The sequence below is a fragment of the Equus asinus genome, chromosome 10 (genome assembly GCF_041296235.1).
Source record: "Equus asinus isolate D_3611 breed Donkey chromosome 10, EquAss-T2T_v2, whole genome shotgun sequence".
Taxonomy (NCBI): Eukaryota; Metazoa; Chordata; class Mammalia; order Perissodactyla; family Equidae; genus Equus; species Equus asinus.
In genome coordinates, this window is record NC_091799.1 from 61,818,023 (window position 1) to 61,833,612 (window position 15,590).

Here is a 15,590-nt window from a genome sequence, read left to right on the forward strand (position 1 = left end):
TGGAAAAGCAGTCATTCTCTGTAATACCAATGGCCTAATTTGTGGATTCTTTCTGAATATCAAGGTGTGAAATTTCCTTTTCTGTCTCTGCCATCAAATGTCTCTAGCTTTCTCTTCCTTTCTATCCATGCAAATGGAGCAGAGGAACACTGAGATACTTGGACCTAAAATGTCTGGGATCCATAATTTGCAAAGCTCGCTTTTTGAAATGTAGTACTATAGAATTCTTTTGGCTTTTCCAAATATCAATATGCAATATTCCTTATAAATAATACTGTTAAATGAAAACTTTGAACAAAACAACCACTGGAGAAAAGCAATTCAGTTTGTGTCTATGCACAAATTGACTTAACTGACAAATTCAGCTGGAATACTAGAAAGATTGGTAACGTGTCAAAAATTCAATTCAATTCCCACAGAACAACAAATCACTTACTACCTTTATAACTGCTAAATCCCAGGAAAGTAATTCTATTTGTCAGTACATATACAGACTATTTCAGCATAGGTATGAAAATGACATTGAGATGCAGCAGAACTAGTCTGATATTTAATAAATAACGCTGGGTACTGACTCAAGAACAGGCTTCCTTTGGTAGAATACCTCAATTTTTTTAAACATAAAGCATATTTTTTTCCATAAAGTATGAAACGCGATCTAGTAATATCAATTGTAGCAGCTACTGTAGCAGTAATAAAAGCAAGTAATATCTATTAAGTTGTTAAGGTGAATTACATAAAAGAAACTAACATTATATAAAAGAAACTAACATTCACTGAGTTCTTAGCATGAATTAGCTCACTTAACCTTCACAACAATCCTACAAAAGAGATACTATGATTAACCTCATTTTAAAGTTAAAGTTGAAGAAACGGATGTAAAGGAGTTAAATAACTTGCCCAGACTCAGTTAAAAAGTAATAGAACAAGTAAGATTCTTAAAACACTAAGGTATGTATTTACTGATAATTTTTCGGGCCCCCCAAATCAGCACACAGTAATCAATCAACTAATAGTCAAAAGCTTTTGTGTCAAGTAAGTTTCCCAAAGGTGAGCAATGGTACAGCACAACCATTTAAAAAATGTTTCTACTACAATGAGATACCGCTCCACACACACCAGCATGGCTATAATCAAAAAGAGATAGTAACAAGTGTTGGTAAAGACATGGAGAAGTTAGAACCCTCACATGCTGCTTGTGGGAATGTAAAATGGTATAGCTACTTTGAAAAACTGCTTGGCAGTTCCTCAAAATGTTAAACATAGAGCCACTATATGACCCAGCAATACCCAAGGGAAATGAAAAAACATATCTAAACAAAAACTTGCACATAAATAATAGGAATATTATTGATAATAGCCAAAAAAAGTAGAAATAGCTCAAATGTCCATTATCTGATGAATGGATAAACAAAATGTGCTATATCCATACAACAGAATATCATTCAGCAATAAGAAGAAATAAAATACTGATAAATGCCACAATATGGATGAACCTTAAAAACATACAAATTTAAAGAAGCCAGTCACAAAAGACCACATACTGTCTGATTCCATTTACAGGAAATGTCCAGAACAGGCAAATCCATAGATCCAGAAAGTAGATTAGTCATTGTCTAGGGCTAGGGGAGATGAGAGAATGAGGACTGCTGAAGAGCACATGGTTTCTTTTCGTGCGATGAAATGTTCTAAAATTGATTGTGGTGATGGCTGCACAATTGAACTCTGTGGAGACGCTGAAAACAACTGAATGTGTACACTTTAAATCAGTGAATTGTATGATTTGTGAATTATATCTCAATAAAGCTGTTATCACACACACACGAAAAAGATACTTCTAAGGCATTTTTCCTGTGAAAGACAAAAAAATTGAGAACTAATTCGTACTGTAGAAAAGCTACTAAAATCTGAGGTTAAGGATTTAGAGATAAAAGAAAATACTGTAAAATGCTAAATAAGAATATATGACCTAGGAGTAAAAGACAATCCTATTTTAAAGGATGACAATAAAATTCTATCATGTTAAACTCATTTAGGAACAGTCGGTTTAAACCAAGCATAATTCAAATAAAACAACATGTTCTCATTGTAAAAACTGTAAACTGCCTTATTTAATTATATTTAAACTATACCAAAATACAACTCTTTGGGATCTGTTTTCTTGATTCTACTAGTCTAACATTTTAAGTTACAAAATGACTTAGAAAATTCTTAAATAATAAAAAATTTCCAAATGCTGGTATTATATACACTATTCTTGAGATAAATGAGAATTACAGAGAGGTAATAAGTGTTCAATCCAAGCAGGCTTAGTAAATCTGGTACCCAGAGGACTTTACTATAAGGCAACTTCTCCTGGCAAGCAAGCCATCATACCTAAAAACCCAGCTGCTGTGCCAATCTCTTTGAAGTACGCAGTTACCTTATGCTTACATATTCTCCATTGGCGACTTCCTTAAATTTAAAAAAAACAGAAGTGAAATTCAAAGTTCTTAAAACGCATGGTGTCAAAGAACATTTACTCACATCTAAAATTCTTAGAATTACATTATAAAAATGTGTCTTTGAAGATGAAGGACAAATTGCTATTTTAAAGAACAGAAGTCAAAGAAAAGTCATGGAAAGTCATTATTCTCATTCTCATCTACAAGTAATAGTTTTTGTTTAATCTATGCCTTCAGAGGAAAACTCTGAAAAATATTAAAAGAAGTATATGCTAATAAAGTTATTTTCATACAAAAATTAGCTGAAGAAAATATTACTCCCACTTTGTATAAATAATATAGACCCTCAGGGAGAAAATTTAAACTTGGAATTATTCCAGCTAAAGAAATAGTAAAACAAAAAGGAAAGAAGACGGTTGCACTGCACAATTTAAAAAAAAAAAAAGATTGCACTATGTTCAGAAGGTAACCAAGAAGATATAACAAGAATGTATAGAGTACACATAAACAAAATCATGTATCCTTAAGTTGTGATAATGCAGAATACTACAAAAGATCATCAAGCAGAAGGTGACATTCCTTAGAACATATATGGTTAACACATTTTCTTAAAGAATCAATGAACAGGTATACAGATACTCAATACACCTAAAAATGTACTGAATTTAAAATGAATGCAGGTACACAGAGACTTAAGCTTTTAGAACTTCGTACTGTAGTAAATGGATGCATGGACACGAGAGGCAGGGAGGAAGAAAAGGATGAAATAAGAAAAGCTAACGTCATCTATGCAGAGTTTGACCTCCGATATCCATGCAAACTCATTTAATCTTTACAATACTCTCATTTGGATAATGCTATTACAGTACCCTCATTTTAAAAAGAGGGAAACTTAGGCCCATGAAAGTTAAGTAACTTGGCTATAGTCATTAGCAAGCGGACTAGGGCTACTGGGATTTGAGTGTGGTTCTAAAGTCTATAGTCTTTACCAAATTTCTGAACCAGAAGTAGTGGATCAGGGTAAAAGAGAGTTGAATAGCTTTTCAAATCGTCATTCTTTACAGCAGTGATTCTCAACAAGGGGTGGGAGGTTCTACTGGTGTCCAGGAGGCAGAGGCCAGGATGCTGCTAAGCATTCTACAAGGCACAGGACAGTCCCTATTACAAAGAGTCATCTGGCCCAAAATGTCACTAGTACTGTGGTTGAGGAACCCTGCTTTAGAGCAGTTTATTTCTGCATTTGAAAATACATTATAATAAAAGGAGAAGAAAATAACATTTCCTAATTGAGCCTGATTCAAAAAATTGTTATCAACATTATTCTCTACTCCCGCTTATTTCAGGAAAGGGAAATGCTATACTGCAAAGTTGAAAAGATTCACAAGAACAGGAAATTACCAACACATGGGAAATTAACCAGGAAATATCACTGGGGATACAGAAGGGGGAAAAATTTCCCCAAACTCCAACAACCAGGTAGGTCTAAGAAAAGTTATAACAGGAGATGATAAAGCTGCTGATCTAAATGTCGCCATCACCCTCCTTTAGAGCATGTAAATATAAATCTTCCTAAGTTTTGTCCACTATGTGGCAAACTTCTAGAGCAATTAAGTTGAGTGTTTTTCAGATTGTTACATTTTCTGTATAAATAGATATTTCTTTAGTCACTAATACATTAAGGACACTATAAAGTTAAATCATTATTCTTTAAAATTCTATTACCACATCATTCAAAACTTTCTGAGTACTCTGAAAATGTATGAATTCACCACTGCCCAATAGATTTTTCAATACTTCATTTTAAAAACAAAAATAAGAGCTGATCTTCTTATCACAAAGCTATCTCCTCACAACTTTTAAATTTGAAATTTTAATGTTTAAGATTTCAAGTCGGCCCCTCAATTTATATATAGGTTGACATGAGCCCCAGTCTAAGCATTCCTTAGACTTATACAAGCCTTATACTTTCCTAATAGAAGCCAACTATTTCCACAACTTATGTATAACAAATATTTCTGAACCATACACTTATAAAAAATGTAAAGCAAATATCCTTTAGACACAATTAGATATATTTCTGCACTTCTTAACCTGTGTCATTTTTAGTTTTCTCTCAGTAGTTTATGTTAGAGAAAACTCTAATATGCTTTATTAACCTTAATATTTTGCCACTCATTCATTTATTCAACAAACGTTTAGAGTATTGACTACTGTCAAAGACCAGGTCCTTTAACATTTCTATCTTTAAAGGCCTGAATAATTCTCAAGTCACTATTTTTTCACTAAGAGAAAGGGAAATAGCAATAAGTTAAAACGTAGGTAGCTTAAATTTGGTTTCCAAAAATAAATAAGACGTCATTCAATTTCACAGTGAGGAAATACATTGGTCTTGTGCACGTCCACCTGGGAGGCAGCATCACCTGGTAGTTAAAGGAGCAAGCCTCGACATCAAAATGCCCAAGGTCAAAACGTGCCCTGTGACATGACATATGCCAGACCCTAGGTAAGTTACTTAACATTTTTAAGTTATTTCTTTTCTCTATAAAAAGAGGATAATCATGCCTACGCCTCAGGACTGTTTTAAAAATTAAATGAGATATAAATGTAACGCACTGAGCAAACTATAAGGCATACAGCAAGTGCTCCATAATCATTATCTATTGTTTTGGTGTTAGGATAAAACAATTACCTATGTTCTAAATTAAAATTATCATACTAGAAATAAACTATATACAAATTTTAAAAAGGATTTCTAAAGCTAACTGGATTTATTTCATTAATTTATTACTAAGTTGTATGTGCTTGTTTTTAAAACTTCCCTAAGTCATAAAGATCTAATATATTATTATTATTATTATTATTCTCACACACCATCAAGTCTTAAGGCCTGTTTTTATGGCTTTAAAATTGAAAATACAAAAAAAATAATAATAAAGCACATAATGCCAAACTCCACAAAGACAGGGATAAAAACAAAGAAAATACATATTCTTCTTTAAATGTCCAAATCAAAGCATTTTGTATTTGCTTTATGGAAATGAGAATTTTAACAAAGTTTGTAAAGTATAATGATTTTATCTAAGTAAGGGGAAAAAAAAATACTTGCAAGTTTCTTTAGAGATAATCCAAAATAAAGAACAAAATTATGTAACATACTTTTGAATTACCAGGAGGAGAATATACTTTATGAAGTGCTGCTGACACTGAAATATTATATATTTAATATATCTACATAAAAAGAGGACCTAAAATAAGTCTAATAAAATCTGGTTATTATAAAAAAATTAAAATTCAGAGAAGAATAAAATAAATTCGTAAAATAATATGACCAAGTTCAACTGCACTGCCCACCATTCCCATTCATATCTTTTTAGATCTAGACTAACACTCGAGCCATATCATCACCTACTAACGTTAGCATACATATACATAAAACAACACTACCCAGCAAAACACAGCAACACCATGACCAAAAACAGAGCTCATATTTTGATGCTTTAAAGAAACAAATTTTAAGAAAACATTTGCTCACCTATTATCAGATGGTAGAAGAGAAAGCAAAGCCAAAGCTGAAAGTTTTCTCCTTTCAGGCTGGGTAATGTTGTCCATGCGATCAACCCACATTTCAATCATATTTCCCAAAAGCTGGTCCATCTGAAAAAAGACGAGGAGGCATCTCAAAATATTTGAAATACTATTTACTTATGGATAAGTAGTGTTACAGGCTAAAAACTCATAAGGCATGGTTAAAGTTCAATTCCAGCAAACCACAGAACTGGAAGACCACAATTTGGGGTAGGCCTTAAGCTGGAAAAGAATAATTTGCGTAAAACCAGAAAGTAAGTAAATAATCTTGACAGCCAATTAATTCCAAGAGCTAAGTAGACTTGATCAAAACCAGTATGTAGCCAATGAGTGATTTTAATAATTTCATTTAATAAATCACCAATCCAACACATTCTTCCCAGTACACTAAAAGTACACGCATTTTTCAAAACTGTCAACTTGTACTTAGGTTATAGTTTATTCAGTTGGATGATTAGAGTTCAATGCTTAGAGTATAATTTGCTGGACTGATTTGTTGCTACTTTCAGAGGAAATGATAGATTGCAACCTCAACCTGCAGAATTTCAAAGGAAAACAAATGAATCATTTCCCAGGACATTTATATGTTACATTAAAAATAACATAACATGGGATTGCTTAGTGTAATGGTTAATTCTACCTGTCAACTCAGCTAGGCTAAGGTGTACAGTTGTTTGATCAACTACTAGTCTAGATGCTGCTGTGAAAGTATTTCGTAGACATGATTAACATTTACGATGAGTTGACTTTAAGTAAAGGAGATTACCCTAGATAATGTGGGTTGGGCTTCACTCAATCACGTGAAAGCCTTAGGAGCAAAAACTAAGGTTTCCCAGAAAAGAAGAAATCCTGCTTCAAAACCGTAACACAGAATTCCTGAGTTTTCAGCCTGCCCTATAAAATTAGAACTTGCCAGTCCCTACAATCATGTGAGCCAAGTACTTAAAATCTCTCTCTTTCTGTGTATATATGTGTGTGTATATACACACACTCTCTCTCTCTCTCTCTACACACACACACACACTACTAGTTCTATTTTTTTTAAGAACTCGAACTGCTCAAGTTATAATCTATCAAGTAAGACATAACCAAGTGTACTGATCATGTAGATTGAAAGTGGATGGCAGGATATGCTTTCAAACACTTCTCCACTTCTAGTACATTCTAAAAAATGCATTTAATATCAAAATTGCTACCTCATGGATTTTGATAACATAAAATCAACCTTAATTTCCCACATCTTTTCCAAGAAACGGTTCAACACATTTTTTTAAAATAATAAAGTCCAAGAAACACTTCTTAGTTCAAGACAATTGTTTATACTTGAGTTTCCCAAATTGTGTGCTGTGTCCTAAGATGCCACAGTGAACTCACAGAATATTTAAAATTATTGAGAAACACAGAGATGTTTATCAGGTACTTCAAGAACTACTAGCTCAAGATAGTTCTCAGTTTCATTACGTTCCTTTCAATGACTTCCTATCTTTACAAAGTACTACCCCAAAATTAAGGTAGAACAGAAAATGAAAGTGGAGGTGTCCAACCTGATTCCTAGGCTTGAGAATTTGGTTAGTGCTCAATTAAGTATACATATTCTATTAGTCAGTAACTGTGGTTATTTAAGAATAAAATTATTCTTTCTTTAGATTTTTGTGTATTATTTTTCAAAGCTACTAAGTTATTAGGACAACTACACATTAAGTTGTTTGGACCTAACTACTGAGTAAAAGGAACTGTTAGATATTTATACTTCTTTTGGCTTAGAAGCACTGTGAAAATATTACTAACACATTAAAGACACCATGAACCAAGACAGTTTGGTAACTTCTGATTTATACTACGGCATCTTCAATCCATATTTAATATGGAAACAAATTGTACAGATGTTCTATAGATTTACAGCAATTAATATCTAGTAACCAAGATTTAAATAACAAATCATAACCATTATAAAAGCAAATATCAAGTTATTAAAATGTAATATATACAACTGAAGCTATAGTAATAGATTTGGTTGAAATAAAGATGCAGTCAACAAAAACTGATAGCTCTATAGTCTAATTTTATTTATAACATATTTATTTCCTTTATTATAAAAATATTTAACAACAGCATATAACAAAGTGAGTTTGTGGGGACTTTAATTAAACAAGCAATTAGAAATTGAGATATTAACATTTTTTCCGTAAAGGGCCAGACAGTCAATATTTAAGGCTTTGTGGGCCATATGATCTCAGTTGCAACTACTCAACTCCCAAAATCAGTCATAAACAATATGTAAACAAATGGGCATGGATGTATTCTAATATGAAACTTCATATAACTTTCACGTGTCACAAAATATTACTATTATTTTGATTTTTTCAACCATTAAAAATATAAAAAACATTCTTAACTCATATACTTTACAAAAACAAGCAGCAGGCTGGATCTGGCCCATAGGCACTCACCCTCATCACCTCACTTGCCTCCTCTGAGTCCCAGCCCTGATGATAAATGCATAGTTCTCATTATTACACAAACTCCTAAGAAAGGTCGAACCAAAGCATCGGTGGTTGGGGCAAAGTTTCCCAGAGGAGATTATTTTTTAAGGTAGAATTAAAAGACATTAGGAATCAACTAAAGAAATGTGAGAGGACCTGGCCCTGTGGTGCAGTGGTTAAGCTCAGTGTGCTCCCCTTCGGCCGCCTGGGTTTACAGGTTCGGATCCCAGGCATGGACCCACACCACTCAACAGCCACGCTATGGTGGTGACCCAAATATAAAGTAGAGGAAGACTGGCACAGATCTTAGCTCAGGGGTAATATTCCCCAAGCCTTAAAGAGGAAGATTGGCAACAGATGTTAGCTCAGGGTGAGTCTTCCTCAACAACAAAAAGAAATGAGAGAGACTGTGAGGGAGTGTTCCAGGTAGAGGAAATAGCCTGTATACAAGGACTCTGAAGCAAGAGGGAGAAAGCTGTTTTCAAGAAACTGAAAAATGTTCTAGCAGTGAATAGCCAGATCATGGAGTTCTAAAAGGAGAGTAAGAGATGAGGCTAAAGGAGTAAAGAATCAGATTATGGTAGGCAAACCCACATTAGAGAGTTTAATCGTAAATTTAATTGAATTTAAATTGAATCCTAAATGTAAAGACACTGAAGAAGTTTGAAACAAGGAAGTGACAAAATCATACAAATAGATGAGAAAACTCAATTTGGTTGCTCTGAGGTAGACAGACATTAAGGTCATAAAAACAAAGAGGACAACTCTAACAGATACTGATGATCATTTATAGTAAATCATGAAGCAATAAAACAATTCTGCAGTATTTTCAGAGAATTTCTAAAATCAAACTATTTCTTAAGCAGTATAATAAAAAGATGATGAGATTTCTTTTTTTTTTTTTTTATGGTATGCTTTTTGGTGAGGAAGATTGGCCCTGAGCTAACATCTAATTGCTAATCTTCCTCTTTTCTTTTCCTTTTGCCCCAAAGACCCAGTACACAGTTGTATATCCTAGTTGTAGATCATTCTGGTTCTTCTATGTGGGATGCCACACAGCATGGCTTGATGAGCGGTGTGTAGGTCTGTGCCCAGGATCCAAACCAACAAACCCCAGGCCGTAGAAGCAGAGTGCATGAACTTAACCACTTGGCCATGAGGCCAGCCCCAAGATTTCTCAGCTTTAATAATGTCTGCCAAATTCTGTCCTGGCAAGTGCAGATAAAAACTAATGATGCCGAAGATCCCAATTAAATAAATAACTACTGTGGAAAGAACGAACTTTACGTGGAAAGAAAAAACTTTATTTCATACTGGTTTATTTCATCACTTTTATAACTTTAAAGAATGTAAGCTAAAACATGTCTTTTATAAGAATAAAATAATTTTATAGCATTATATCCCCTGTTGAAACAGAACAAAATGTTTAGGTAAATGCTGATCTTTTCTTTTTCTCTCCAAATGTTATCTCCTTAGGATAACCTTCATACCAACTGCTATTCAAGAAATAAAATGTCATTTTTACATAAAATTTCATGAACCAGTTGAATCATCATGCAGAAACAAAAAAGTACCCTCAAATCTCTCTAGAATTTGAAAGATGTGTGCTGTTTCAAGTCAAGCACCTACAACTGATTAAGAGAAAAATCTTATGATCTAAGTGGCAGGTCTTCAGGAGAGTATGTTCTTAGGATGAAGCAACGCAGGATTTAGAGTAAGTTATAAAATGTCTCAACACCACTACCCCAGATTGATGAAGTCTAAATTAAAGGATATTGCCAGAAAGAGTAAGATGACAATGTTTCTAGAAAACAAGGCAATACTTAAGGAATTCTTGAGTTCCGTCAGTTTTATAGAGACAGACAGTTTTACTCACAGTACTCAGCTGCAAACTTTATTGCATCTTCATAATCAAGTCATCTACCCTAGAAGCATACCGACACTGCGAAAACAATTTTAGTATTGAACATATGCATTTGCTGGCTCCCTCTGAAATCCCACTAAAATGAGAGTAAAGAAATATAGAAAGCAAAGAAACATCCCCAGAGGGTCTTATTATAAAGAGGCGACACTCCAATGGGTAAAGATGGCAACAAGTTTTTGGAAGACGGCAGGTGGATGAAAGAATGTTAAGTGACTTGGCAGAACAGAAAAGCATGAAACCAAACTGCCTGCCGGGGAATAACAATCTAACGCAAGCAGATTCGGTCATCAGAATCCTGCCATCATCAGGCCACAAAGAAGACACAGGCGAGGCACAGAGTTCAAACCAGGAAAACTGGCTGAAAATCTGTATAAGGAATATTTAGAACCTTCTAGATGCCGTTCTCCACTCCTGAAGGAGTCCAAAGATACACTATCTGGAAAAACGAAATCAGAGAACCTCCAACTCAAGACATGAAGAACAGGGAAAGGCAAGGTAAGATACAAATTAAAATCAGATGATTTAAATGAAAATCTGGATCCTGAATGGTGAAACGCCCTCATCCCCAAAGCACTTTTCCCCATCCTGAGTTCAATAGCACTTGTTTATACCGAGAGAGGCTATCCCTCAGAAGAAAAGGGAAGACCGTAGAAAAAAAGGGCCTGCAAATTCTGTCATTTTCCAGTAAATTTCCCTACAGCAAAAATATCATTCTTCAATACTCCAAGGCTCTAAACTTTAATTTAGGTGATCAGTCTAAAAAGTTTTCATCATTCAATACAAACAAATGACTCTGAAAGACTTCAAACAGTAAAAGCTTAGAGGAACTGTTCTAACGGTGACTTCTGCAATGAATCCAAGCTCCTTTCCTAAAGCTATAAAATCACTCTTAATTAACTTGGCTTCCTCTACTATCTCACAACTGTTTTCAAGTGTTTAGAAGAGACAAACCCTTCTCCAAAATCCTTGCTTGCTTCAAAGCTATCTGAATTTACTGGAACTCACTTGCCTAGCCCTATTTAATTCCTGAACATATTTTTGAGGTACTTCAGAACTATGCTCACAGTCAAAAGTAGCCATTCGAACTAGATAACATATCATTCACCTTCATTCCCCTAGTCTCTAGACTCAAGCACGACAGCTTGACTTTTTGTCAAAACCTGTGTGAAAAACATTTCCTCTTCACAATGAAAAGTGAAAAAAGAAAACATAAGAAAGAGTCGCATGAAAAGCTGTGCTCTAAATACAGTATCAGAAATAAGTCTGAATCAATAATACGGTTCTCTTCTGAATCCTTCATAGTGCCAACGGGCTTGGAGCAGTACCAGCCGCAGGTCATTATTTCTCTATATTATGATATTTAGTCCAATGGAGGTGGCCTATTCTTCTCATATATTTTTTGAATGATGATTATTTGCGATAACAAGCAAACAGCATTTCAGAAAATTTTCCACATGATGACTTTTAAACACAGAGCATCTAAAAAACCATCCATTAGTTACTCAGTCCTGGGTAGGTAAAGTATATTATTTTTGGTATAAGGATGATGTTTGCGCAGAGGACAGTGCAGAGGCAAACTTCCTTTAAAGTCTAAGAACAACTAAAGCTATATTTTCAGACATCTATGTATGCAAATACATACTATGCTAGGTGACAACTCAGTTCATGCTGCTACAAAGAATTACTTGAGGTAAGATAATTTAAAATAAGAATCAAAAAGTAAATATAAATAAAAAATTTTTAAAGTCTTTATTTTTTAGACAAATAGATACTATTAGCACTGCTTATCAAGCTATATAAATGTTAGTACAAAACATTTTAATAATTTCTGCCTTTCCACCACGTGAGGACACAGTGAGTAGAAAGCAGTCTGAAACCTGGAAAAGGGCATTCACCAGAACACAATCATGCTGGCATCCTGATCTTGGACTTTCGAGCCTCCAGAACTTGCACTACCAACTGGAGTACTTATCCCCTGAAGATACATGAAACCATGAAAAGAGAAAAACAGTGCATCTCCCCAGCTCCACCAGCTCCAAGCTTTGTGACCTTGGAGCTCACAGTTGAATGCAGGGGAAGACAGGCAAGTAAGCAATTCTGCAGTTTAATCTGAAAGACCACTCAGCTGACTTGTGCATAAGGGACTGGAGGGAACTCCAACAAGACTGGAGGTTATGGTAGCACTCCAGTGACAAGATGATGAGGACTTGGGCTGTGGCAGTAGCACCGGAGAAGAAGAGGAGAGGATGGATTTAATGTGCTGGTTTACAGAGATACAGGGGATGAAGGAAAAGGTTAAATAACACCAGGACAGAACTCAGACAAAACTCGCTGGGATAACTGGTCCAGGCTCTTCAATAAGTTAATGCCATAGGAAAGAAGGATGGGGTTGAAGAGCTGTATGCAATAAAAGTTGAGGAAACTTTTATTGAAAGTTGAATTTAAAGAAAGTTGAATAAATGAGAGAGAAATACAGACAGTAAGTACCATGCACACTCATAAGAAGAAAATGTCACAGAATTTGAGTGCTCAAAGATGACAGAAGACCTTAAGATGAAGCTATTGGATTAAATCGTAAAGGAGAGGTCAGAGTAGGCCTCTCTCAAAGAAGCAACTGTGGCTGGAGAAGAGCAGAAGCTGGTGATTATGCTCATTGTCTACTAGACAGTGAAAAAGAGAAACCATCAAATGAGACCTGAGAAGGAAATCAAAGGGAAATTAACCTACAGTGTCCTGGAACCTAGAGAAGGGAAGAATTTCAAGGAGTTTGTGAATGAGTGTGTCAACTAAAACCAAAGAAGGAAGTTACTGTGACTACTGAGGTCACAGTTTTACTTTTTCTTTTCATTCCTCCCTCAAATGTACTAATGTAATGAAGCAAATATTGCTAGTTTTCTTGCAATACATGAAAACTGAGATGCAGAAACATGATGGGTTGATAGGTAGTGAAGACTACTCTTTCCTGTACTCAAATCTTAGAGATGTGTCACTATGTTCACAAATAATGTTGGGGGCATCACCAGATCATTTCTTTGCAAAAGAACCCAATGTTTTGAAAATAAAAATATTGATTTATTTCACACACACACTAATCATTTCTAAATCATTCGCTGACATTTAAAAATTGTAAGTATGATCATTTATTTGCTGCTGCTGACACCAGCTGAATAATATTCCAGTTTGAGTCAAAATTTTACATTTAAAAAAAAAATCAAATATATTCAACAATTTTCTCCCTACATTTATAGTCACTATGCAACCTGTACTCTCAGTAATTTCTCTTAATGTTTGTAGTCATGAATCACCTCTCATCTTCTGTTAAAAAACTGAAATTACATTCAAAGCTTTTCTTGCCCTTCTAAATACTGTTTAGGATAACATCTCTAAGGTCTACAAAATTTATCCAAAAGCCATGTTAATTGCTTGTCTAAAAGTTATATTTAATTATTTGGTTTAATTTTATTTCACTTTGAATAAACCAAGCTTTATGACCACCATTTGGCCAAGTTCAGGATACAATAAGTCAATGAACCTAAAAATTCAATATAGTTTTCATCTGTCATCAAAAGGGAGTCCACATACACACACAATTTCTCATGTAATTAATACTTCGGTTGAATGGTATGTCACAGTTCTTAATTTCTGTAATGTCTTCCACTTTTTTCATAATTTTATGTCTTTCATTTTACATATGCAATCAGTTTTTTGGTCAAATCTACCTGAAATACTTTCCAACGGATTAAGTAGAATTCTAACAGATTTGATATGTCAACACTTCCACTCATCACAATACTGGGAGTCCTAACCAATACAACAAGGCAAAAAGACCAAAAGCATACAGATTGGAAAGGAATAAGTAAAACTGTCCCAACTTCCAAATAACATGATTATATATTACAAATTACTAAGGAATCTACAGTAAAACTACTGGTAGGTTTACTAAAGTCACAAGATACTTGGTAAATATATAAAAATCAATTTTATTTCACTTCATCACCAGTGAACAACTGAAAACTCAAACTCTCAAAATACCATTTACAATAGTGTTAAAAACTAGAAACACGATAAATTTACCAAACTACATGAAGACATATACAAAAAAACCCTACAAAACACTGCTGAGAACACTAAAAAAAACTCAGTAAATGTATATCCATGTTCACGGATTAGAAGACTGAGTATTGTTAAGATATCAATTCTCCCTAAATTTATCTACAGGGTCAACACAATCCCATTCAACATCCCAAGAGGACTATTTTTCGTTGTTGTTAGAAATTGGCAGGCCAATTCTAAAAACTTATATAGAAATGTGATGGGCCTAGAATAGCTAAACCCGCTTTAAACAAGATTAAAGTTGGAGGCTATACACTATCTGATTTTAACACCTATTATAAAGCTACATTAACCAAGAAAGTGTGACAGGATAAAAGTAAACATTTAGATGAATGAAACAGAATAGAGTCATAAAACTGATACACACTTAAACGGTCAACTGATTTCCGACAAAAGTACAAAGGAAATTCAATGGGAAAAGGATAAATCTTTTAGATAAATCATGCTAGAATAACGTATAACATGGAAACATATATTTATATGTGCATATATATGTATTTATATATGTATGTTATATATATGTATGTAACATATATAATAACCATTGAATCTTCTCTCCCATCATACACAAAAAATTAACTCACAATGAATCACTGTGACTATAACCACTGAATCTTCTCTCACATCATACACAAAAAATTAACTCATACTGAATGACCATAAAAGCTACAACGATATATAAAAATTTTAAGAAGAAAATTTAGGAGAAATTCTTCATGACCTTGGGGTAGGCAAAGATCTCTTAGATCAGACATAAAAAGCACCAACCATAAAATTTTAAAAGTGATAAATTAGCAAATTGATAAATTAGTAAATTGATAAAGAGTCTGGTCTTAGAAATACACTCATAAGAAAATGAAAAGGCAAGCTGGAGACTAGAAAAAAACCCACCCACAATGCATGTAGCTGACAAAGTCTTGAGTCTAGAATACATAAGGAAATCTTACAACTCAATAAGAAGACATAACAATCTTTAAAAATTGGCAAAAGATTTTAAACACTTCACAGAAAATACACAAATCGTTAGTAAGCACATAAAAA

The 15,590-nt window shown here is 34.0% G+C and overlaps 1 protein-coding gene across 2 annotated transcripts in view; it reads right to left on the bottom strand.

Moving 5' to 3' along the window:
• The window catches only part of IPO11 (importin 11), a 224,076-nt gene that overhangs the window by 72,990 nt on the left and 135,496 nt on the right, over positions 1–15,590 (bottom strand). For both annotated transcript variants that reach the window (XM_014848523.3, XM_014848524.3), the window contains exon 27: positions 5,977–6,098. In XM_014848523.3, the coding sequence (XP_014704009.1) occupies positions 5,977–6,098 (122 nt within the window). The remainder of the gene's footprint in view (positions 1–5,976; positions 6,099–15,590) is intronic.